Source organism: Marmota flaviventris, chromosome 12 (genome assembly GCF_047511675.1).
Source record: "Marmota flaviventris isolate mMarFla1 chromosome 12, mMarFla1.hap1, whole genome shotgun sequence".
In the NCBI taxonomy this organism is placed as follows: Eukaryota; Metazoa; Chordata; class Mammalia; order Rodentia; family Sciuridae; genus Marmota; species Marmota flaviventris.
Window position 1 is genome coordinate 103745129 of NC_092509.1, and position 25887 is coordinate 103771015.

Consider the following 25887-nt stretch of genomic DNA (forward strand, 5'->3'; position numbering starts at 1 on the left):
CTACCTCTAGACCCCAGGTCAGGCCTGGCTGGACACCAGCTGGTGCCTTCAAGAGACTGAATAGAGAACTGCATGACTAAGTGAGAGAAAGCTCTCTCTGCTATTGACCACTCCACCGGACCTGGCCGGGGGCATTTCCTCTGAGGTCAGCTGCCACCTCAAGCTCAATACAGTGAAAACAACTCAGACAATCTCTTCGAGAAGAACAAAGTTGGGAAAGGGTGGGGTAGTGCACACCTGTAAATCCCAGTGACTCAGGAGGCCGAGGCAGAATTGCAAGCTTGAGGCCACCCTGGCAACTCAATGGGATCCTCAGCAACTTAGAGACACCCCGTCTCAAAATAAAAAGGGCTAGGGATGCAGCTCACGGTAGAGCACCCCTGCATTCAATCTCCAACATGGGAGGAAAAAAAAGGTTGTTCAGTTCTCTGCGTTATGTTCTTTCTGCAATGTAGCGACAGAAAATTCTGAAAATGATGATGATCATCTTGATCTGCTTAAGTAATAAACTTAGAATTGAGAGAAAGAGAGGAACTTCACAGAAATGCAGCAAAAATAATTTAAAAGGAAAGTAAACATCCCCAGATTGATGGAGGAAATGATTTTAACTCATCATAAAGATGATTTATGTGCGTCCAAGTTAAACGAATACATGCAGCCAGTAAGTCCGCAGTTAATTAACTGTCACTATTCTCTATCATTCCTCTGCCCACAGTGGGGATTGTTTCTGCTGTGGGTATGAATCAGGAAAAAACAGAACAGAGGACTGGATCTCCAGGAGCAGTGTCCAAAGAGACAAAGACCCAAATCTAAGAGGAGCAGCCACCATGAAAAACCAGCAACCGCCAAATGGGCCTGTGAGCTGGAAATAATGAACACACTTGGTTTCCACTCTTTGCTCCTCAGACTTCTCAACAGTAAAGCGACACTGTGGCCATCCTTTGCTCTCTGGAGCACGTCATGCCTTGGCTTGCATCACCTCGGTTCCTCTAACTCTTCTCCTAGCCATTCTGGATGCACCTTCTCCGTCTCCTTTAACAATTCATGCTCCTCGCCAGACTGGGAATTTCGAATTTCTCAGATCTGGTCTGAGGCCTCTTCTCATTCCACCCAGGGCTTCGGCAAACACACAAACACCCGCTGCTGCTAAAATGTTAACTCCAGACAGGACTTCTTATTTCTGCTGTGAGCGTGTGTGCCTGACCCCTGCATGACTTCTCCTCCTGGGTGTGTCAATGACACCTCAGCCTCAACTTGTCCCAAACAAGTACCTCATCTTCCCCTTGCTAGGCTCCCTATAGTGCTGTCTGCAGATCAGCATAGAAGCGAGGAATGTCCTTGACTCTATACCTGTCACCCAATAGAGCTCATCTGTCACCAAGTTCTCAATTTTCCTAAACATTCCTCAAATCTCCTGTGTCACTTCCCACTGGCCCTACGTGAGACTGAGCTACTGTAAGTTTTATTATTTTTTAGCCACCTGTCCTTCCTGGTTTTACTCCTAACTGGCCTGCTCTTGGTCTTCTTATTGCAATACCATATTCTTTTTAACCGTCAGACCTGAGCCTGTCAATACCCTCCCTTGGATCTCCTAAATAGCTCCCTACTGCCCCTTGGTGGAGAGCCCAGTCTTTACTTTGGCCTAAGAACCTCCCAGGACCCTGCCACCGTCCACGTCTCCACGTGCTCCTGCTCTCCCCCTAGTCTGGTGGTGTCTCCTTCCATTCCTCACAATCATCACAGTTTTGTACAGATTGTCTATGGAAATGCTGCCTCAGAATCAGAAGGACTGGCACATGTAGAATTAGCAAGAAAGTTGTTCTAGTTTCAAAACCTTTGAAACCGATTATACAGAAGGGATGTTCAGGGTAAAATGCGTTCAACTTTCAATCAACACAATCCAATTGTGTCAAAAGTGGGGGATCTCCTGCATAACATAATGGTCAATCATCTCCTATTTTTTAAATATGCAAAACCTAATTTATTTCCAACCCTTTCCAATGGTATTAGTGATTTTCCTATAGGATTTTTTCAGGTTATTTGTCATTTTCTTAGGCCAATATAGGGTTGAAAGTGGTGGTCTGACACAAGTTTTACCACTGCTGACCACATGGTGAGAATGTCACGGTTCCTACATGGCAAACCAGTGCTCCTCCTCAAGGGTATTCATATTTTAAAAGTGGTACAACCAAGTGCTGCCTCTGAGATTCCAAATTCTCTTTTAGCCTAATTAAGAATATGAACGTCACCAAAGTCACTTAAAATACAAGTATACCTCTCCTTCCTATTTTCTAAAACCTCCACTGTCTTATCTCAAGGGTTCAGATATAATGACCTTAACTGTGACCACCTCTACTCACCCCTTCAAGGATCTGATATCAGAGCGTCCATAACCACCAGACCAGGCTCACAGATGGAGGGGGAAAGCTTAACTAATGGGGATGTCTGTGAGGAAAACTGCTCTCCATCAAAGTCACTGTCATCAAAACTCAGGAAGGGTGACCCAGGGACCAGGGCATGTGGTCATGATGCTTGACCACAACAGGGGAAGCAACGTATGTACCAGGGAACGTGTGCTGAGGCGTTGTGACAAAAGAGTGTGCGGTGTGTGGCGGGGCAGGGAGACAGAGGGCCCGATTCTATTTATTGGGGGAAAATGGGTTATCTGGGAAAGTGTTTTAGATTAGTGGCAATCAATGGTGACTTCATCAGGATTTGTTGTTTTGAAAATTTTAAATAAAGGAACAAATCAATCCTAAACAAAACCAGAAAAAAACAAATTTTAGCAGAAAGTCTAACCTAACCATTACAGCTGGTATTCCACAGACAGATCCCAAGTGATCCTCGTTTCAGAGCTACACAAGTTTAAATGCTGAGGAGAACTACCTGTGGTAAGAGAATGCATGCTCAAATGTACACGGGCTTCACCTCCTAAAGAGACACTTGTCTGTGCTGTGAGCTCGGCCCCCTTGACTGCCCCCTCAGCTAAGGCCAACTCAGCTCCCGGCACAGTACCAGCGTAGCTGAGCACTCACAGTCATTGTTTAAACCCCTTTCATTCAAGCTGGACGTCTTGCTTCAGAAAAGAGAAATTCAAAAATAAGATATTTAAATCCCAATGGCCTACACATTTTGTAACTGTTCTTGTTGCTTTAAAGAATTTCTTTACCTGATTCAGGACCTTCTGAAGGTGTGGGGTCCCCATACGGTCAGCAATGTGTCTGTAGGCCGGATGTGAAAGAAAAAATTTCCTCTCTGCCAACATGGCTGCTTTAATGTCCTTCTTTCCGTCTATGTCCTTCTGGCTCCTGTTGACCACCCCCACGTAACCTGAAACAAAACACACCACCACACAGCCCCATGGGGCTTGGCACTCTCCTGTAACTGTTCTAGGGAGATTTCAGGGCTCTCCAACAGACTGAGTGAGGTAGGCAAATGGGTCTGGGGGCCTGAAGACTGGGCCCCTTTACAAAACTCCATTGAGACAATGATATTTTAACAAAGACCACAGACTTGCCTAGGGATAACTTTTGACATCGACAGAATAATACCCCTCACATTTAAAAGTCTTATGCATTTTAAAAGAGAATGACTCTTTGCAATTGTGCCGTATTGCAGGATCGTAAATATCACACTTACAACAGAATGGTATCTATATTTGTGTAATCTATGGTGAATATTTACACCCTCCTTCAAACCTCTTCTTTTTCCTGTTTTTCTTATCACTGTTATTTTAAGGAACAGTTCTCATTTTGGATCATTTTTAACACCTCATATGGGAATACAGTGCCATTCCATAAAGAGTGTAGCTGATAATAAATCCAAGCCTGAGGACAGGCAGATCATTAAGCCCGTGCTTCCCCATGCCTTGCAGTTGTCTCTGACATAGTACCAAGAAGGCCCTCTGCAGACCCAGGACGTACCCCTGCGAAGAGGCAGCAGCTTGTTCTCCAGCACGTCCCTGGCATCCGTCCCTTCATCCATGAGATCCAGTTTGGTGATGACGCCGATGGTTCTCAGGCCTGCATCATAAACCAACCCGTTAGGACACCTCTGAAGGGGACTAACGAACTTAGAGGCCACGCGTCTCCCGGCTAACTGTGCAGCTCACACTCTTGTCCTTTTCCTGTTCCTCTCTCTGACTGTGCCTCGATCCACTGTCACTCCAGTCTGGCTGATTTCTACACGAGGAGGAGGGTTTGGAAACCACCCATCTGTATTCATTAGATGACTTTCCATTGGAGAGAGAAAAACAGATGCGCCACAAAAATACTCTAAACAGTCACACATCACCTACCCAGGGGGTTGTTTCCTGAGAAATACACCCTCAGTGGGTCTCATCACCATGCAAACACCAGAGAGTGGGTCTACTTAAACCTGAATCGTGTAGGTGACTCTGAGTGTGATCTCTGATGCTATCAGGTGAGATGCAGGAGAATGTGAGATACAGCAGGCACCAGTGGAAGACAGCAGACTGAATCACAGCCAACCTTTATGGGTGTGATATACTCTAAAAACAGTATGGTAAATAAACTAGTAACGCATTTATTGTCAAGTATTATGTATGCACATAATTACGCTGCTTCACTTTCTGACCACAGCAGTACACATTTGTTTACACCGACATCACAACAACACAGGAGCACACACGGCCAACCACGTCATGTGATGTCACCAGGCAATATGAATCTCCAACTCCATTACAACCTTATGGGGCCACCGAGATGTATGCAGTCTGTCACTGACCAAAGTTGTCACGCTGCACATGATCATATATGAATTTATTTTTGAACCACACATGAATGGAAACCATACATTTTAACTTTCTGCCCAAGTATCCAACCTGATATGGATTTTTAAAAAATTATTACCTTATTAATAAACAAATAGGCTCTGCACGAACCAATGACAAAAGTGTGCTGCAAACCAGGGTCACCACTGACCCGGTCCTGGGCACTTGAAGTCAAAGAAATAAAAACTGAAAAGGCTAAGAATAGAGTACAGAACAGTGCCATCACCAAAAACACACTAACGAGTCTCGCAGCACTATTTCTTAGAAGAGGAAATCTGATTTAATGGAAAGAAGACTGAACTAGGAACGGGCTAGGAACGTGAGAAACCTCTGCACACGGCTCTTGGGGGTCAGGTATTGAAAGAAGGTAATTAATTGAGTCTCTACATACTAACTGGCAAGATCTGCTCTTCCCAGTCCAGTTCCCTAGTCTGACTTCAGGAAAGGGTGGCTGGCAGACTATCACCTGACCCACCCTAGAAAGAGGTGGGAGAACTGGGCATGGGGAGACTAACCACCCCAAGAGAAAAACCCAACTGCTGACATCAAGAGGAACCCGAACTAAACAGCCCAATGAATCACCCTGTCATGAAGGAAACCACCTAGTAAGTCAGGCTCACCCACACAGTGCTTTGGGTAATATTCCACCTATAACTACGTATGGACATTATGAAGGAGAACCTAGAGACACAAAGGTAATGCAAAAGAGAGAAGAAATTTTTTTGTCATTTTTATTAATATCTTCAGAGAGGAAAGAGAAGTAATTGCTTTCATGGAACAAGAAGAAAAGGCCATAAAAAGAAAGGTGCATGAAAGAAGTCCCAGAGATTAGAAATGCAAGAGCAGAAATGAAAGTGCTAGTAGAAGGGTTAGAAGATCAAAACAAAAGAAAAAGAAGTAAATAATAGAAAAACATCCTTAAAAGCTAGAGAGATGATCATGAAGCTCCAATATCCGAGTAACTGGCATGGCAGGAAAAAAAAGACCAAATCGGAAAAGTGAGAGGGAGGGAGAGATCCTGTTTAGAAATATGCTATAAGTCAAGGATAAGAATCTGTAAACTGAGTGAGCTCACCGGGCCTCAGATACAATACAAACACTAGGAACAGATGAAAGATGCTAAAGAGCTCCCTGACAAATTTTAAAAGGTCACATTAAAAGGATTGAGAATCACTGTGCTGCCCCAGTCCTCCCAGCAGCAAGCCAGAAATGCTAAATCAATCGATCAATGTTTTCAGAACTCCAAGAGGAAAAAATAATTTCCAACTTAGAATTCTAAATTATCAATAGATGTGACAGTAGAAAAAGAGACTTTCAGATTTGCAAACTCCCAAAAGGTCTTACCCCCCTTTCTCATTTTCTCAGGTAGAGATTAAACAATGTGTCCACAAACAAAGGAGTAAATCATCAAGAGGAAGACATGATGTCCGGAAGCAGGACCAAACTGAGAAAAGAAGGCAATGTTCAGGACGGTGCAGACCCCAGGACGAAGCCCAGAGGGTAAGGAGAGGACACAGAGCCTGGGACAGGCTTCTTACACACACACACACACACACACACACAGGATAGCACACACACATGATGCCTAATAAATGGAGAGACTCAGACTGCTTCAGGTGAGGCTGGAAAAGCTAGATACATAGAGACTCCACAGACAAGAAGACACAATTACCTAATCCAAGACAGTACCATGCAAGAAAGGGGGACTAATCATAATTCACCCCCTGGCTCAGCCGTGATTTACATTTTCAGAATTTAAAAAAAAATCATTCTCTAAATATGATTATGTCATCTTATCAAAATGGGGGATGATAAATGCCCATGTGCATGCACGCGCGCGCGTGTGTGTGTGTGTGTAGGTACAGGAGAGGGAAGCAGGACAGCCAATTCCCCTCCACATCAGGAAGTCAAATAAAACAAAGAAAATCAAGAAAGAGTGACACATTACATGGAGATATATTTATATATTAGAGAGAGAGAGAGAGCCATAGACCCCAAAAGAAAGAGCTAAAAGGGTTGAAAGTAGCTGGTTCTGGAATCAGTCATCAGAAGCAGGAGGGATGGGCAAGGGCCTGACGGTTTTTACTGAAAGGCTTTGGGATGGACCTTTTAAAGGCTATATGTGTTTATAGCTCTAATACAAATAAAAGCTGACTGTGAATGTGTTTTCCTTACCACCCCCTCACTCCTGAGAAGGCATCTGAGTCCACGCTTAGTGGGGCACCAGAAATGGGGAGAGGACTATGTTCTTTTCACATTTCCTTGCACAAACAGGCAGCTTATAATGACCAATGACTCCCTGCTGGCACACTCTGCTTTAATGGATCTCAGAAAGTCACTGTCAGAAGAGATCTCAAAGGCTTTAAGAGCGCCCTGGAAACCAAAAGACCTGGACAAAACAGTACATCACAGAGCCCTGACTGTGTGCCAGCCTCATTAAGGACCCAAAACGAAAACCATATGAGGTAGGTACTTTTATTTTCTCAGTTATACACATTAAGAAAAGTGAGTGTTGGAAAGGAAAAATACACTTTCCTAAGGGGAAACAGCCTGTCCAGCCCGAGCTGGCGTCCAGCCAGGGACACTCCATCTTCAATCCTGTATTCTCCAGCCCCGCCCCGCTCATAGATCCTACAGGTGATTATCTGGGCTGTGTGGCAGCTAGCCCTATCATCTAGGCCTGTCTGTCCACAGAACCGAAAGTTGGGCTGGACTTCTCTTTCCAGTCCAGAATTTGGGAAGGGGAACAACGTCCAGATTCAAAGGTGGTTATGAACCCCATTAAGTAAGGAAGAATTAAACATGATTCTTGTCTCCCTACTAAAGGGAAAATAAAAGCAATCAATGAAAAGCTGGATAAAATTGTGATAAAGTGGTTTGTGTTTCTCTTCAGTGATGAATGACCATGATGATGAGTACCAGTGACTCCTGATGAAGACCTCAGTAAGACACACAAGCCACTTCCAACAGCTGACACCACACCGCAGAGGTCAAGCGCAGACTGAGCCCCACTGCAAGCACCCCAGTAGGAAACGGCCTCCACAGGGTGTCACGCTTGCTGTCCTGGGAGAACGACTAACCACCTTCTGTTTAGTTCTCTGAAGAATGCCCTTCTGAAGGACAAATCACATGCTCACTCTAACTCATTAGGAGAATAACAACCCTTGGATTTCAACTTGAATAGCAGGACTCTAGTCTGGTGTGGAAGGAGCTTGGATGTCACCACTCCATCCCAACCACATGTAAAGAGACAAACTGAAAACCCACAACCCTTTGTAGGTCAGCAGACATATGAGCTCATAGGGTAAACTGCTACCAAAACCTGATACGGAGAAGCAAGTGAAGAGAGAGGATCACAATCTACCAGAGCAGAAGTCCAGGACCAGAAACTTCCGTGTCAATGCTGAAGTAGAAAAATGTAAGTAGGAATTTCTAGGGGTAACCTGTTCGACAAAAAGGCAATCTTCTGAGATTCAAGGAAGCTCCTAATTATCACCTCAGGACAGCAAACCACTGTAGTAGATGGTGGTCTCAGTGGTTCGGCTTCCTCCTGATGAGGGCGCTAATGCCTCGGTGTTGGGGTAGGAAAATCTAAATCACAGTTGCTGAGAAAACAGCCAAAGACTCAGTGTGAACAACCGCCAGAGTTGAACCCAGGTTTCTTAGGGAGTCCGCACATTGTTCTGAGTTTTGCTTCCAGAAGCTCAAGCAGGTTCTCCGTGAATACTAGAGAAAAGAACCCCCTCATGTTTCTGGCACTGAGAACAGCAACCAGTGTGAAACACGTCAAAGCATCCGTTCCTCGGAATATGGTCTGCACTTGGAGAAACTATTTAACCAGGCCCTCATCTACGAGGGTCCCTTCAAGGCTAAACATATCTGAGGGAAGGAGGATATTCACCTTTTAGTCTCCTCTAGACTTCCACAGCAAGGAGGAGAAATGCCCAACTCCAGCCCATTCTAGCCACTCTGTCCTGTCTGAAGGGGACAGAGTGAGGTGGAGACCAAGAAGCACGTAGGAGGTCCATGCTCACTAAATATGTGACCTAATCATGGGATCATAGAATGCTTCCTCTCACTCCACACATTACCACACATTACTGAAGGCCCATTTTCCATAGTTCCTTACATACAGTATATCATATATTGACAAAAAAATTTACAAAGTATATTAAAAGACAATAAATAAATAAAAATATGGAAGAAACCCAGATCTCACTGGGGTGTTGAAATTATCAGACTGGGAATTTAGAACAACTGTGATTAATATCCTAAGAGCTATAATGATTATATATATATCACACACACACACACACACACACACACACACACCCTCCAAGAATAGACAGGCAATCAAAACAGGGAGGCACAAATGCTAAGAAAAAAATCAGAAGTACTAAACATCAAAACCACTGTAACAGAAATAAAGAATGCCTCTGACAGATTCATTAGGAGACTGAACACACAGCTGAGGAAAGAATAACTGAGCTTCAGGCTATCTCAACAGAAACTTCCAAAAATGGTAAAACAAAGGAAAATTTGAATTAAAAAAAAAATCAGGGCTGGGGACATAGCTCAGTTGGTAGGGAGCTTGTCTCGCATGCCCAAGGCCCTGAGTTCAATCCCCAGCACCACCAAAAAAAAAAAAAAAAAAGCAGAATACAGACTACACCAGAGCTTTAGGACATCTATTTAGGTACAGTGCATAACAGGAATACCAAAAGAAGAAGAAAGGGAGAAAGGAACAGATAACGAGGCAGTAATGACTGAGATTTAGCCCAAAATGAATGTCTGAACCAAACCACAGACCCATGAAGCTTAGAAGACACTTAGTCGTATAAGTACACCAAAAACCTACACCTAGACGTATTCTGTTCAAATATAAAAAGGAGAAAATTCTTGAAAAGGGCCAGAGGGGGATTAAAAAAAAAAAAACACCAAACTATAGATTTTTAAAGATAAGAAATACATCCAATTTCTCCTCAAAAACCATGCATGCAAGATAACAGTGGAGTGATATATTCAAAGTGCTGAGAGAGACAGAGAGGACACCAATCTAAGAATTATTTCAAGCACCCCTTGAAAGTTACGAAAAATAAAGACTTTCTCAGACTAACAAGAATTGAGGGAAGGTGTTGCCAGTAAACTGCTATTCAAGAAATGTTTAAAGAAATTCTTTAGAGAGGGAAAATGATATAAGTCAGAAACTTGCATTTACATGAAGAAAGGAATAGCACTGGGGAAAGAAGGTGAAAACATTTTATCTTGTTTTTTTATTATTATTATTATTATTATTATTATTATTATTAGGTACCAGCTATTGATCCCAGGGGCACATAACCACTGAGATGCGTCCCCAGCCCTTTTTTGTGTTTTATTTAGAGACAGGGTCTGGCTGAGTTGCTGAAGGCCTCACTAAGTTGCTGAGGCTGGCTTTGAACTTGGCAATCTTCCTGCCTCAGCCTCCCAAGTTGCATGTGTATTGCCACCATGCCTGGCCTTGTTTATTCTTAATGACCTAACAGATAACAGTTTGTGCAAAATAATAGCAACAATATATTTGATTAGTATTCTTATTCAAATGCTTGTATAGTGACACGAATACAATGAAACAAGAGATAGAGAAGAATTAGGATTGTTACATTATTGTAAGGTACTCACATTACTAATAAAGCAGTACAGCTGTATATTTGAAAGTGGATGTGAATTAGTAATAAGAGTACATTGCAAACTCTAAAGCAAGCACTTAAAAGGTTTAAAAAAAAGAGTATAATTCATACATTAAAAGAAGACCGAAAATCAGATCATAAAATGCTGAACTGGAGGCAAAAATGTCAGAAAAAAGAGTGGAAGGCAAAAATAGAAGAAAGACGGCTGGGCTGGAGCTCAGTGGTGGAGCACTTGCCTAGCACAGGTGAGGCACTGGGCTCAATCCTCAGCACCACATAAAATAAATAAATATTTCTATCAACAACTAACCAAATATTTTAAAATGAACAAAGAACAAAGAAGAAATAGAAAACAATAAAAATGATATATATTAACCTAATTATAATAGTAACCACTTTGAAAGTCAATGGTCAATGCAACCATTAAAAGACAGAGATGGTCAGAGTGGATTATAAAAAGACCCATAAAAAATGATCCAATAATATGCTACCTACAAAGATTCTACTTGAAATGTAAGAACACACATAGATTTAAATAATAGACATGTATCATGCTAGCATTAATTTAAAAAATTGGAGTAGATCTAATTTCACACATGTATAAAAGTTCTGCTCAGCAAAAAAGAATATTAAGAGGGACTGGGGTGGTGGCTCAGTGGTAGAGCACTTGCCTCACATGTATGAGGCACTGGGTTCGATTCTCAGCACCACATATGAATAAAATAAAGGTCAACAACAACAACAACAAGATATTCATTAGTTAAAAAAACAATATTAAGAAAGACAAGCAGAGAAATAAAAAAATATTTCTCACACATGCACATCTGATAAAGGACTGTTATCCAAAATATAGCAAGAACTCTTAAAACTCAACAATAGGAAAACAACTCAATTAAAAAAAAAACTGGAAAAACACCTGAACAGATACCCTGGTAATGGAGATAAGCAGATAGCAATGAGCATATGGAAAGATATTCACTATCACGTATCATTAGGAAACAGCCACACAGTGAGGCACCCTACCTACCTACCAGACTGACCGAAATCCACAAAAGTGACCCCACCAAACATTGGCAAATGCAGGACAGGAGCCCTCTTCCAACAGTGTGGGAATGGAAAATGGCAACGATGCAAGATGGCTTGGTGGTTCCCAACAAAACTAAACATGTCATTATCACATGATCTGGCAATTGTGATCCTTTGTATTTACCTAAGTGAGTTGAAAATGTTGGTCTGTTTACAGCAGACAAATGTGGAAGCAATCAAGACGTTCATCATAGGTGAATGGATGAACTATGGTACATGGAGACAGTGGGCTATTATTCTAAGAAGAAATGAGCTATCAAACCACAAAAAGACATGGAGCAAACTTATATTACTAAGTGAAAGAAGTCATTCTAAAAAAAAAAAAAAAAAGGCTACCTACTGTTTGGTTTCAATGGTACATCATTCTAGAAAACTCCAACCAGGGCAACCGTAAGATCAGTATCCACCAGGGGTGAGAAGGGGGGGATGCACAGGCAGAATACAGAGAATTTTTAAGGCAATAAAACTATCCTATACAACACTACAAGGGTAGATATGTCATGACACCCTTGCTCAAATCCACTGAATGTGTAACACCGAGAGGGGATCCTAACGTAAGCCGTGGACTTTGGGTGATGGTGACGTCAGTGCGAGTTCAACTGGAACAGACGTACCGAGAGCGGGATGGGAGTGTGTGGACACTCTCTGTACCTTTTGTTTAATTTTGTGGTGTACCTAGAACTGCAAGTTTGTTAATTTAGAATTAAATAACAGCACCTGTAAAGTATACAGCATAAAACGGCTCAGTAAGTGAAGGCTGTTATCTCACCAGTCCCGATAACGTCCCCTGACTCCAAGGCCAGCCAAGCCCATGCCTCTCATTTTCCATGGGACCTCTATCCCCGCCTCCCCACCTTCACCATGCCACCCCTCCCGCTTCACGTATCCTGACCCTCTTTTCTTTTCTTGGTTGACTTCTATCCATCCTTAGGAATTCTTCAGGCCCTCCTACAGGTACTTGACCAGGGCCCTTTCTCTGCACCCCCAAAGCTCCATACGTACACTGTAACCCTAGTTCTTACCCAACACCGGGAATTTGCTTATACGTCTATCTTGCCCACTCAGCATGACATCTTAGGGACAGGAGCTACATATAATCTACTTATTCTAACCCATTCATGTAGGTGCCAAACACAGTGGGAATTCAATAAATGTTTATTTATTAAGTGAATAAATTAATGGAAAATATAAGCTTATGTATTTTTCTTAGGCTCTCACAAGACTTTGGAATGCAAATTCCAGAGGAGATACATGATCTCGCTCTTCCATGATACCTAGGTCTTCTGTCAGCACACAGTGATTTTCTCATAAGAACACTGCCATTTCTTCCATTTATATGTGCAGCTAAATTATAAGTAGTGTGTTTTTTCATCTAATTAAGAAGTGAGACAAATCCAAGCCACGAACCACATGAGCAGTTGCCAGAAAAGTAATCTGGAACACTGTGTACACTAAAACAACAGCAATGAAAAAAAAATCAATGTAGACTTAATGTGAAAATATATACAGTGAAATTAAAAACAGACTGGGGAAATTAGCTGTCCTTCAGCTAATGCGTTTTTTGTTGTTGTTGTTTCGGGTTCTGGTGAGATGGGGGATTTGAAATAAATGTTGTTCTTTCAGCTTGGCAAAGATTATGGAATATTTTATTTCTAAAAGCAATCAGTGATGAATACAAAGAGTCATCTTTTTTCCTATAAGGTTTTCCATGAATATCGCTAACTTGTTACCTCCACCTATTCTGAGTAACACAGTTTTCATCCTGAAAATCATCAGGTAGCATACTTTCCTGTTACTAAGTAAAATATTAAGTAAATAATAGAAAAAGGAAAAGTGACTGTCACTAATATTTGTGAAAGGGAGAGGGAGGAAGAAAAGAGAAAGAAAGGAGGAGGAGGTAAGAAAATAAAGAATTACTTCAAAAATAAGAAAAATCTAGGCACAGAGTGATTCTTCATTAAAAAAAATTGAACTCCAAATTAGACTGAATTATGAAGACACAAAAGGAAGAAGTCCACAGCTTGCTGCCTGAGCCGGTTTCCCTCTCCTTTGGCACATGGCTAAATCGTGTTCCGGGTCTCGTTGACAACTGAGTTGGTCTCACTAACATGGTGTCTGTGGTTGAGTGACAGCAAGTGGAATTGAGCACAAGGGACACGTGTCGCTCCCCGGCGTTGGTCTAAGCGACTTCCCACGTCTGCCCCTGCATACTCTGGCCTTCCACTTGCTGGATCAACCATAGTAAGTCCCTCAGGGGATGGGGAAGAAGCCCGGTCCTCTGAATGACACCACGGAGAAGCAGCACGGGACACGGGACATCCTCCTAGGACTACTGTTTGCACCACTGTGTGTCGGAGTCCACTTATTACCACATTAACAGACAGTGGTGGTTTGAGAGCCTGGGCTGCCGGAGCGAGAACCTGGCATAGGAAGGTGAATTGGCAGGGAAACAGATACTGTGAGTTGGAAAGAGGATTCATGTAACACAGTAGTTGCTCATTTTGTAAACCTGATGTATATGAAAATTTTTAAGGTAAACTAAGTACCTGCTAAAAGGAGAATCCGTTAAGAGCCACAATTTTAATTTGTTATAATTGCTCCTTGCTGCTTAAAGCAAAGTAGTTCAAAAAGATGAGTTCATACAAAAAACTTACTATTTTAGAAGAGATTTGAATCTATTAAGTTTGAAATAGCCAACCATTTCTATGACTCAAACTATAGAAAGACTTGAAAAGGCTCTAAGCAACCAAAGTCCACTGATAATATTCCCCCAGTGGCAAAGGGTTCAGTAATTTCTGCTTTAGGCAATAAGAGAATAACATAATTTGGACATAAATTTCTTCCATAAGCTACTAAAAAACTGGATGTAAAATATGGAATAATTATTTTCTGACATTAAACACCAGGTCACACAGGACTGTGAAAAGTGAAAGAAGAGAAATCAATGAAGTAAGCCACACCATTACCCACTTTCTGTTTGGAGACAAATTTCGGAACTACAGTGTAAGGAGGAAAATTCCAAGGAGATAACACCAGTCATGCTGAATTGAGGAGAAAAAGATTAGAGTTGAGCCGGGTGCAGTGGTGCATGCTTGTTATCCCAGCAGCTTGGGAGGTTGAGGCAGGAGGATTTTGAGTTCAAAGCCAGCCTCAGCAACTTAGCAAGCCCCTAAGCAACTCAGTGAGATCTTGGCTCAAAATAAAATATTAAAAAGGTCTGGGGATGTTGCTCAGTGGTTAGGTGTCCCTGGGTTCAATCTCCAGTACAAAAAAAAAAAAAAAAAGATTAGAGTTGAAGGAAACCAAGGCACTAGATTTTTCAGAATAATGTACCAGATAAAGGGGTGCCAAGAAAGAGCCCCAGAAATTTTCATAGTGGTCCTGTGAGTCTTTGAATACATACTCACATAAGATAAAACTCCACACAAGTAGACAAAAGACAACTTCAAGGTTTCTTTAAGCCAAATAATTGCCAGAGCTCGGACAATAACGGGAATCATTTAAGTCCCCACCAACTAGAATGGAGAGATGTCACTGAACATGGAATAATTAGTAGAGACATCAGGAGAGTCAAATCTGAACAAACCCTACCGCAAACACACCCTTTAAAAAAAAGGAAAAGAAAAAAAAGTGCATAAAAAAAAAATCAAACTGACCTTCAAATAATGTTACTAGGTGCAAAGACAAAAGTCGACACATTTTCAAAGAATATAGTAAAATTCTGTACTCAGTAAAGTAAAATTCAAAATATCCAATGTTTAAACAAAAACCACCAGAAGCATGAAGTACAAAGAAAATCAGATTCACAGTTGATTAAAAAGAGGAAGAAATCTGTCGATAGACTCTCACTTAGAATCAATAAAATTCAAAAATAGCATTAATACATTATATAAAAAAAATATGCCCCAGCAGCTCAGGAGGTAAGACAGGAGAATCACGAGTTCAAAGCCAGCCTCAGCAACACTGAGTGAGCAACTCAGTGAGACCCTGTCTCTAAATAAAATAGGGCTGGGGATGTGGCTCAGTGATTGAGTGACCCCAAGTTCAAACTCGGGTACCAAAAAAATGCACATAATGGCCAAGGATATATATATTTAAAAAAATGAACATAGGAAGTAAATAAAAAGTAACCAAAGAGTAGTTGTTGAAAACTATAACTTACATATCTAAAAGCTCAAATAACATCAATCACATGAAGAACACATGAAGTCACATTAAACTGCTGATACCAGTGACAAAAGACAGACAAGTAGAGTGAGATCAATAAAAAACAAGATACAAAGAACAACTGTAGACTTCTCATCTAAAACTATGAAATAAAGAGAACATTAGGAGATAAGTTTTAGTGCTAACAGAAATAATAAAAACTGTCACCTGAAAAATCTATACCCAGTAAAAATCTTTCAAATGATAAATTTGTCAAAGAAACAAAAGCCCAGATAATTTATTACCAGGAGAACGGTACTGCAAGAAATGTAAATGAAGTTCAGTTTGAAAAACTTAAGAACTTAAGTTCTTCTACTTGAAGAACTGAAGAAAAATAATAGAAGCTAGAAACTCAGATCTACACAAAGGCATAAGAATCTCTGGAAATGTTAAATACAGAATATTTCTTTCTCATTTTTATATCTTTAAAAAATCATCAAACCAAAACACATTCTGCTGTCATGTATAACTAAATAGAATAAAAAAGAAAGAAAAAATAATCGGCTAAAATAATGATGAATGCACTCTGGGTATCATTTATAATGTATAGACAGTTTATACTGTGTAGACAACAAATAGCAAGATGACAGACTTAAATGCGATGACATTGGCAGTTATATTGTATAAAAATGGCCTGGATAATATAATTAAAAGGCAGAGATTGGAAATGTATATCAAAACAAAATACTTAAGCAAATTACTAGAACTGAAAGGAGAAATTGACAAATCCACAAATACCATTGGAGGTATCAGTTATTGAAAGGGCAAATAAACTGAAAGAAACGAGAGATATACAGGATTTAAATAATAAAATCAACAAATGAGACCTAAAGTACACTTACAGAACATATCTCCCAATAACAATAGAATATTCATTCTTTCCAAATCCATATTGGTCATTCATCAAGGTGGAACATATATGGGGCCACCAAATAAATCTCAATAATTTCAAAGGAGTAAAATCACACAAAAGTTAATATCACAAGGTTACCTGTAAAATATGAAAATATTTAGAAATCAAAAATATATATCTAAATAACCATGGATAAAAAGGAAGTCAGGGGAAAATTTTTAAATATAATAGTCCTCAACTTACTGTGGTTCAACCTATGATTTTTCAACTTTATGACAGTGGGAAAGCAATATACAGTCAGTTGACACCACACCCTTGAAATTTGACCTTTTCTTGGACTAGAAAAATATGGTCCAATATACTCACTCATGGTGCTGGACAGTAGCAGCAAGCCACAGCCCCAGGTGAGCCACACAATCCCAGCAGTAAACATGTACTCCACAGCATAGGGTGCTGCTAAGCTATGATGCTGGTTGGCTGGTGTATTAAATGCAGTTCCAATTTGATATATTTTCAATTTTCAGTAGGCTTATCAGGACATAACACCAATATATATCATTTTAATCTGAATAAAACAAAAGCTCACCATACCAAAAATTTGTGGCATGCAGCTAAACCAACAGTTTAGAATGAAAGGTATAGGCTGGGTATGGTGGTCATGTCCATAATCCCAGGAACTTGGAAGGCTGAGGCAGGAGGATCACAAGTTTGTGGCCAGCCTCAGCAACCTAGCAAGGCCCTTAAGCAACTTAGTGAGACCTTATCTCAAAAACACATAAAAAAGGAATGGGGATGTTTTGGCTCAGTGATTAAGGGTCCCTGGGTTCAATACCTAGTACCACCCCCAAAAAATAAATAAATAAATAAGGAGGAGGAAAGGTATAGCTTTAATATGCTATTATGCTGTTACCAATAAAGGGTTAAAACCAACAATCTAAGCTTCCATCTTAAGAACTAGAAAGAGAATAACAAATCAAATCCAAAGTTGTATAAATAATAAAGAGTGGACATGAATAAGATAGAATACAAATAAGTAATAGTTACAAAAATTAAGCCAAGTGCTAACTCTCTGAAAAGACTGATATAATTATCTACTCTTACTCTTTAACTCAACTTTATACTGGAAATCCTTGTCAAAGCAAGAAGAATAAATCAAATGGATATTGTAAAGAAAATAGTAAAACTCTCTATACACAAAACACATGATTGTGTGTAGGGTATTTCAAATAACCTACAAAAGGCTACCAGAACTAATATGTGATTTTATTAAGGTCACAGAATATAAGGCCAAAATACAAAAATAAGTCCACATACTGGCAACAAATAGAAATGAAAATTTTTCCTACAATAATGTTATAATCACATTCAAAAATGTAAATAACATAGGAATATATTTAATAAAGTATATGCAAGATATATAAACTGAAAACTTAAAATACACTGCAAATGGAAAGAAATACCATGTTCATTGACTCAGTCATTTAACAGTATAAAGTCAGTTCTGCAAACTGATCTACAGTAGTGCTATCCAATAAAACTTAATGCAATGACAATCCGCTGCACGTGAGTTTTCCCATACAGAAGGCATGAAATTAATATGGTGAGTATGACTGGGAGATCTTTTAATTAAATCAAATTTAATTAATTCAAATTTTAATAGCCACATGTGGCTAGAGGTCTGCATGCTGGCAATAAAAGCTGTAGATTTAATCTAATTCCAAACAAAATTCTAATCAGCTTCACAAGCTGATTAAAATTTTTAAATAAAAAGACAAAGTATCTATTATAAGCAAGGCAATAATGAAAAAATAAATATGCCATGTGTTTCAAGGCTTATTATAAAGCTACAGTAAGAAAGACAATATGGTATAGGCATAGGGAAAGCTGTATGGGACAATGGAACAAAACGCTGGGTCTAAAATTATAAGTATAGATATAATATAAACACAATAAACATGCATGCCCATTCATATATAGCTGGTTCTAGATAAAGACACCCATGTGATTCAATGAAGAGAGGATAATCCATCCAAAATAAATGGTTTAGGAACAACTGTATCTCCAAATGAAAAACAGTAAATTCTGCACCTTCCGCACATGCCAAAAAGCAGCGCAGACCTAAATGTAGAGCTAAAACCACAAAACTCCTGGATGAAAACAAAATATCTTGCCAACTTGGTTAGGCAAAGACTTCTAAGAGAGAATTTTTAAAAAGATGAAGTATGTAAGCAAAGTTGATAAATTGGACATCACTGAAATCAAAACTTGTTCTTTAAAAGCTATGGTTAAAGAATATGAGAAAGTAAGCTATAAACTGGTAGAAAATATTAGCAGTATATCATGAAAGACTTACACAGGAATGTATTTTTAAAGACTTGTACCTTCATCAACTCAATTTAAAAGAAGCAAAGGGGTTGGGGTGTGGCTCAGTGGTAGAGAGCAGGCTTAGCACATTCAAGGCCCACACACACACACACAAATAGTAATGACGATGATGATGATAAAGAAAAAGAAGAAGAAGAAGTAGGCAAAAGGTCAGAGTAGACATTTCAGAGAGGAAGGCATATGTGTGGCCCGCGAGGACAAGAAATGACACTGGGCATCACTACTCACCAGTAATGCAAATGACCACCACCACACAGACAAGATAAAACCAACATGCCAAGTGCTGGTGAGCAAGCACACAACCAAAACACTCACATGTATCTTCTGGGAATAAACTCATGCCACCACTTTGGAGAATAGTTTAATAATTTCTTTAAAATTTTCAATGTGCATTTACCCAGCCATCTCACTCTGAGGTTACCTTCCCAAGGGGAACGCAACACGAGTATAGAAAACCTATACATCATCACACATGGCACCTTTGTTTGTAACAAACCCAAACCGGAAATAAACTCAAGATCCATCCAGAGGTGACGGGATCAACATAAAACAGCCTATTCACACAATGAAACAAAGGTCACCAATTTAAAAGAATGTGCTAGTGAAGTTCACAGCAGCATCCACAGAGCTCAAAAGCACATGGAGCAAAGGAATCCAGGCACAGAGAGTGCTTGTGTATGACTCCACTTGCATGAAACTCTAGAAAAGACAAATCTAATTTATCGTGACAGAAAACAGGTCCGTGTTTTCCTGGAGCCAGGAGTGGGGTACGGGGGTAGGGGCAGCCTGGGAAGTAACACAAGGGGCCCTTTATGGGTGATGCAGACGTTCTGGTTTTGTGTGGGGGTGGTGCGTGGACGTACAGTTGTCCAAACTCGTCAAACTCTGATTACGATGTGTGCCCCCAGTCCCAGGCTCCGGTTTCCAGCGGCCTCAACATAACCACCATAAGTCAGAACGGAACAGGGAAGGGGGAAGGTGCCGGTGGCAAGGAAGCAAGGAAATAAAACAGACTTAGTCCTACGTCTAGGAAAAGTCTCTGGGTGCAGTTGTTCATACATGGAAGCAACTAGCAGATAGCTGAGAAGCTTGTGGAGTTCTTAAAGTAATTGAATTTGCAAACAAACAAAAAGCCTGGCCTGAAAAAGCCTTTGAGTCTTACAACCACTTTCAGGACCCTGAGTTTTTACAAGAAGAAAGCAGGCTTTGAAAGCTGTTCCTCTCAAAAAGGCTGCGGTCCCCCGCCTCTCCTTCAGATGTGGCGTAGAAGATCGTGTTTAAGGGAGACTCCTCCAGAAGCTGGGGCTCAGGAAGAACAGGGCAACGGTCAGGGGCGTACCTCCCAGAGAGCACCCTTAGGCTCCAGTGGAGAAACTTCTCTGGCCCCAGGGCGGGCAGCCTTCACCACGTGCAGAGCCCACCATTGCTGGGACCTGGAGCTGCCAAGGGCTTCCACAGAGGTTCACCCTGCAGACGGTAACTAAGCCCTCTCCGCACGCTGCAATCTGTTTGGAATCCGGAACAGATAGCCCAGACTACTGCCTGCTGACCACAAAATGTCCTGGCCAGAACACCATGCAGGACTCTGTCAGAAACAACAGGCAAACTCCTTTAACTAGTTCCAGCTGGGTTAACTGGAGACTAGCTGATGCCACCAGATCGCTCTTTCAATATCATTCTTCACTTCCCAACCAAATCCAAGCTCCTCGGGTCACCTGCGCTTCCCAAAGAGGAATTTCCCTGACAGCAGAAGTTTCCATCAAGTCTGGCTCTGGGGCAACCTGCTTAACAGAGAACATGATTTGCACCATGCAGACCACTACAGGCCCCATGACCAGAAGCTGTGGCTTTTAAGAAATTCACACACACATGCACACTTGCACAGGTATACACAACTGCCTTCTGAAAGGGCGGCTCTGGCTTCGTGCCTCAGAATGGGTTATGTAGGTGACACCCCATCAATGTGCAAAGAGCTTTGGATTAGTGATGGTGTTGGCAGCCCCAATAAAGAAGGAAATACAGAACAAAGGTTTGCTGAGACTGAAGTTTGATAGCTATGTGCCTCCTGAAACTGCTATAATTACTAGGTTTTTAAATGCTTTGTAACAGAAATCTTCATTGGAAAAATTACTTCACAAGTATGAAACCCAGCAGCCACAAACCCACTTTCTACCCAATGGAGCAAATTATTTTTATGTAACACTTTTACATAGCTCAAGTGCTGAGCACTTTTCTAAGTACCTTGCAAACATTAGTTTATTTAATATCATAAATAATCCTATAGGAAGGTATTACTCTACCCCCATTTTATAGATGGGGAAACTGAGGTACTGAAAGACTAAGAAATTTGCTGGAGATCACATAGCTAGTAAGTGGTACAGACAAACTTCAAACTCTGGCAGTGTGGCCCCAGTGTTTGCACTATTAATCATTAGGCTATACTATTTTAAAATGTAATATTTATGTTTTGGGTTTTATTACTGTAAATTCTTACAAAGGCAGTGTTACTTGGGAATGTTTTCCTGTCGTTTTAGCAGAACAGCTTGTACTTCAACCCACCGTGCTGCCTGCTTCCCCTCTTGCCCATCTGCCAATCATTTCTACTGTGCCATCTGGAACCACCCTATTGTCACCACATTACTCCAACACACCCATGCTCTGGTCTAAATAACGACGCTCACTTCCTTGCCTTCGTTTAAACCCAGTTCTCTTCTTTATGCCCCGTGGGTGGAGACTATATATTCTTCACCCACAGAGCTGTCTATACCCCAGAGATCCTCAAAACCCAAAACCTTCTACCTTCACATGAAAAACTTGCTCGGGAGCCTGACGTCATCCGCTTAAGCCTCCTGTGTTCCTCTTCAATGCTGCCTTCTCCAAACGCCCACCAACACACACCACGATTCACTGAAGGTTTGGAGCATCTCCGTACCCTCAGCTCCCCGAGTTCCACCGTTATCAGGCAGCATCGGTGTGAAACACAACGCGGGACCTGGTTTTCTGTCTTCGGTTCCTCTCCCTTCCACCTAGGGCTCTCCACCTGCATGCCCTGTTAGCAACTTCCTCCCATGGCCCCATGCTGGACATTTAGAACCCAGACTTGCTTGTTCAAGCTGTAGAATACAAGTGCTCCTTTCTACCACAAATACCTACTCTCCAATTCTTCTGTTCTCTACATACAAATGCATTCCATTCTTCAGCCTCATCTAGAACCCCGGCCCTGAAGCATCCTACTTCCCCCAAACATACAGGTTCTTTTTGGCTCGGCTTTCTTCCCTTCCTCTGAGGACTTCACAGGCCACCTTTTTAGTTATTTTGCCAATATCCTCAACTCTTTTGCCCACTTAGTCTTCCATCCAACCTGTCATGCAAAATCCTGCCACAAAGGCAATCCAGCTCTTGGCCTCCCTGACCCCATCCTACGCGTGCGCACGCGCGCGCACACACACACACACACACACACACACACAAATCAGTATTCCTGGGAGTCACACAGTCGTGCAGCGGGGCTCTGCCGATGGCCCTCCAGCACTGCCTCCCCGCCTCCCTCCACAGTGGCTCTTCAAAACACACTCCTCAAACATCCACACGACCCCTTCTCGCCTCCTCCCTACTCCCTTCCACCCCCAGTTCTTTCTCAACTGATAGCCTTGCTCAGTTACCAAGAAAAAAAAATGTGCATCAACAGGCAGTAAATTCTCCCAAGACCTTTCCAGGTTGAATAGCTGCAAAGAGGCCTCTGCCCATGCTTTCTCTTTCTTACTGTACTCCTGATTCTATGGAAGAAACCATCTCACTTCTATCCACAGGACAAGGCAAGCTCTCAAGACGGGTCAGGCAGAAAGAGAAGAAAGAGGAGAGAGGGAGGGAGGAGGACAAGGAGGGGGGAGAGAAGGAAAGGGATCCTGAAAGTCAGTTGGGAAAATTCAGACACTTAGAAGAGTTTTGTGATGCTTTTTTAATAGTCATGCTTTATTTACACTGCCCACAAAATAACGATATGGATCTAGTTTGGTTATATACTCTGGAGATGGCCTGCAGAGTGTTTTTATAGCAAACGTAGGAGCTGATGTCGTGTTGGAATCTAACAGCAAGATTTAATTGCATAGACAACTATTAATTATGTTTTAAATTTGAAGTTTGAAAAGAAAGAGAACACAATTACTCGAATAAAGTCATTTAAAGAAACACTTTGACCTTGAATAGTGCAGCCACGCTTACTCATATGAATACACTTAGTTCCTGAGAAAACATTCATAGCAATTCACAGAGCAAGAAGTATTTTATGCTTTCTTTTTAAAATTTCCCTTTGGGGTGGCAGGGAGCATGGGAGGAATGAAGGAACTTTGGATAGGGTAAAGGGGAGAGAGGGGGAGAGAGAGGGCATGGGGGTAGGAAAGACAGTGGAATGAGATGGACATCATTACCCTAGGTGCATGTATGAAGACACAAATGGTGCGACTCCACTTTATGTACAACCAGAGAAATGAAAAATTGTGCTTTATACGTGTACTATGAATTGAAATGCAATCTGCATTTCTAATAACAAATTAGAATAAATAAATTTAAAAATAATAAATCAATAAAATTTCTTCATGAATAGTGTTTCTCTTCTACATTAAATTTTTATCCTCAAACTCCACAAAAAGTGACTCCAAGAAGGGTTAAACTTATTCAAGCGGCGTCTTCACAGTGACCCCCAGTGGCAAAAGGAAAGAATGTGTTTTGGTAGCACCGTGGCCTTCCAAGTTCCATCCTAACAGCCCGTTTACTTTGTCAAACTGTCTTTACACTTCTCTTCCATTTCTACTTAAACAGTGATCCAAATCTCTCGCCTGCAGACACACACATCCACGTTCACACTCTAAAAATTCTCTTTGTTCTTTCATAGTCACAACCAAGACCGTCACCTTCCAGTTAAAGCAGCAGGGCCAAGAGCACATGCTTTTAGCACAAACTTTTTCAGGTGAATATTTTATTCTACTTTTAATATTTTCATGTTTAAATAAGACTCAACTTCCTCTCTTAAAGCTTGAAATGGAAGTTCTTCTCTACCCTTGGGCAAACCTGCTTATCCACATTTGGATAAGCTACCCTCTTGGCAGATGGGCTGATTTACAACATACAAGATAACTAACTTATTTAAGTTGTATGTGCACAAAAATCTTAAAATGTGAGATCAGAAATACACAAACAGTGTGCATCTGAAACATGTGTGTAAGTCCCAGACCGTGGAAATCACACACCACCTGTCAAGTTGCAGTCACACAGGACTGAAGGGACATGTGCAGCCGTGACCCTTTCTTTACAGTGCACGTCTACCTCTTTCCCTGTCCAAGCCCAGTACAGAGACAATGCTTAATGTAAGAATTATAATGAGGAGCTGGACAGAACTTATGAAAACAATTTTTTCGAGGACCATGACTCTCTTCACATTAGCTACTGATCTTAGCACTTTCTTCATTTGCAAAAGAAAAAACACTGCTGCTTTTATGGGTCTCACTCACATTAGCAATGAGTTCAAAAACCTGTAACAAGGAGTCACAACACGGCTTCCATGAGCTGCACACTAAGCTGTTCTTAAATAGGATGTTTTCATATCTGCTAACTGACGCAACGAACATCAAGCACACTAATGATGCACACTCAATGAAATCACTTAACATCTATTACATTTCTTCATCTGGTCCCATACTTAAGCCGATAATTTCAAGGAAGCATGGGAATGAACCCACTGGGGTGAAGGAAGGCACAGGAGCTCACGTAGTGCCAGGGAAAGTTTCCTCCAGGGACTGCACTTGTTTGCAGGTTGGAGCTCACTCGTCCCTTCCTGAGCGGTGGCTGAATGGATGCTGGAAACTTCCCTTCAGCTGAGCAGCCCCTCAGCCTCTCAGTGGCCAGACAGAGGCCTGAATGGGCTCGTTGCCACCAAGGGTCAGGGAGCACCACCCTGGGACACCGACTTTTCCAGATTAAAGAGGGACACATCAAAGGGCCAACCTTGAGGCCACAGGAGGCACCCACCACCGAACAACTCAAGTCCCCTCCAGCTTTGCGGCCGCTTCTGTCCCTCACAGGCTGTGACTCCAGAGGAGGTCGGTGCCCTTTCCCAGCCAGAGGTCTCGCGTTCCTCTGGGGGCGATTCTGTCCTCCAGGCAGACCTCCAGTCACGCTGGCTTTAGAAATGAAATTCATTTGCTGTGAAATAAATCACCGTGAAAGGAATTTCCCGACACATGGGCCTCCCTGGTGAGGCCTTTGAAGTGCCCTCTGTGTCAGACAAGTTCAATGGTAACGTGAAACACAGCCAGGCCTGAGAGGAAAGGCCCCGGACAGGTCACAGGCCGCCACCGCCACCACACCTGTGCGTGCTCAGCTAAGGGAGAGCACGTCCACAGAGCACGCAGACTAGCACAGACAGTGGACCTACCGGGAAAGTGGGCCTAAAGCCGTCACAAGCAAACTCAGGATGAGAAAGGCATTTCCCTGCCAATCAATCACTGGCTAACCCATTGATGCCCATTTCCTCTGGTTTCTTGTTGTTGGAATCAAGAATAAAATAATCCTGTCCGTGGCCGGGGCTCAGACAGTAGTCCATCTGATCCCCAATCAAGGATGTTCTCATCTATTTCTTCCGTCTTCATCCCGTTCTGCACTTATCCCTCCTCTGCCATCCATCATGAACACCGTCTCTCTGCTGGGTCATCCCCTCAACACACAAACATGTTGACCACCATCCTTCCAAAGGCTTTTCTTAACCTTACAATCCTAGTGGACCCCATTTCCGCCCGTCTGTGGGGAAACTCGACAATGCTGTCAGGGATCCCACCGCTCCCTGTTGCTCACAGCCAAGATTCTCGGGAACTGTAAGGGGACTTCCCTGCCAAACCCTTCTC

The 25887-nt window shown here is 41.7% G+C and overlaps 1 protein-coding gene across 2 annotated transcripts in view; it reads right to left on the reverse strand.

Annotated features, from left to right (window-relative positions):
• Dnm3 (dynamin 3) overlaps positions 1–25887 on the reverse strand; it is a 430502-nt gene that overhangs the window by 282554 nt on the left and 122061 nt on the right. For both annotated transcript variants that reach the window (XM_027934994.3, XM_027934997.2), the window contains exons 5-6: positions 3924–4022; positions 3170–3330 (exon numbers count right to left, since the gene is read on the reverse strand). In XM_027934994.3, the coding sequence (XP_027790795.1) occupies positions 3170–3330; positions 3924–4022 (260 nt within the window). The remainder of the gene's footprint in view (positions 1–3169; positions 3331–3923; positions 4023–25887) is intronic.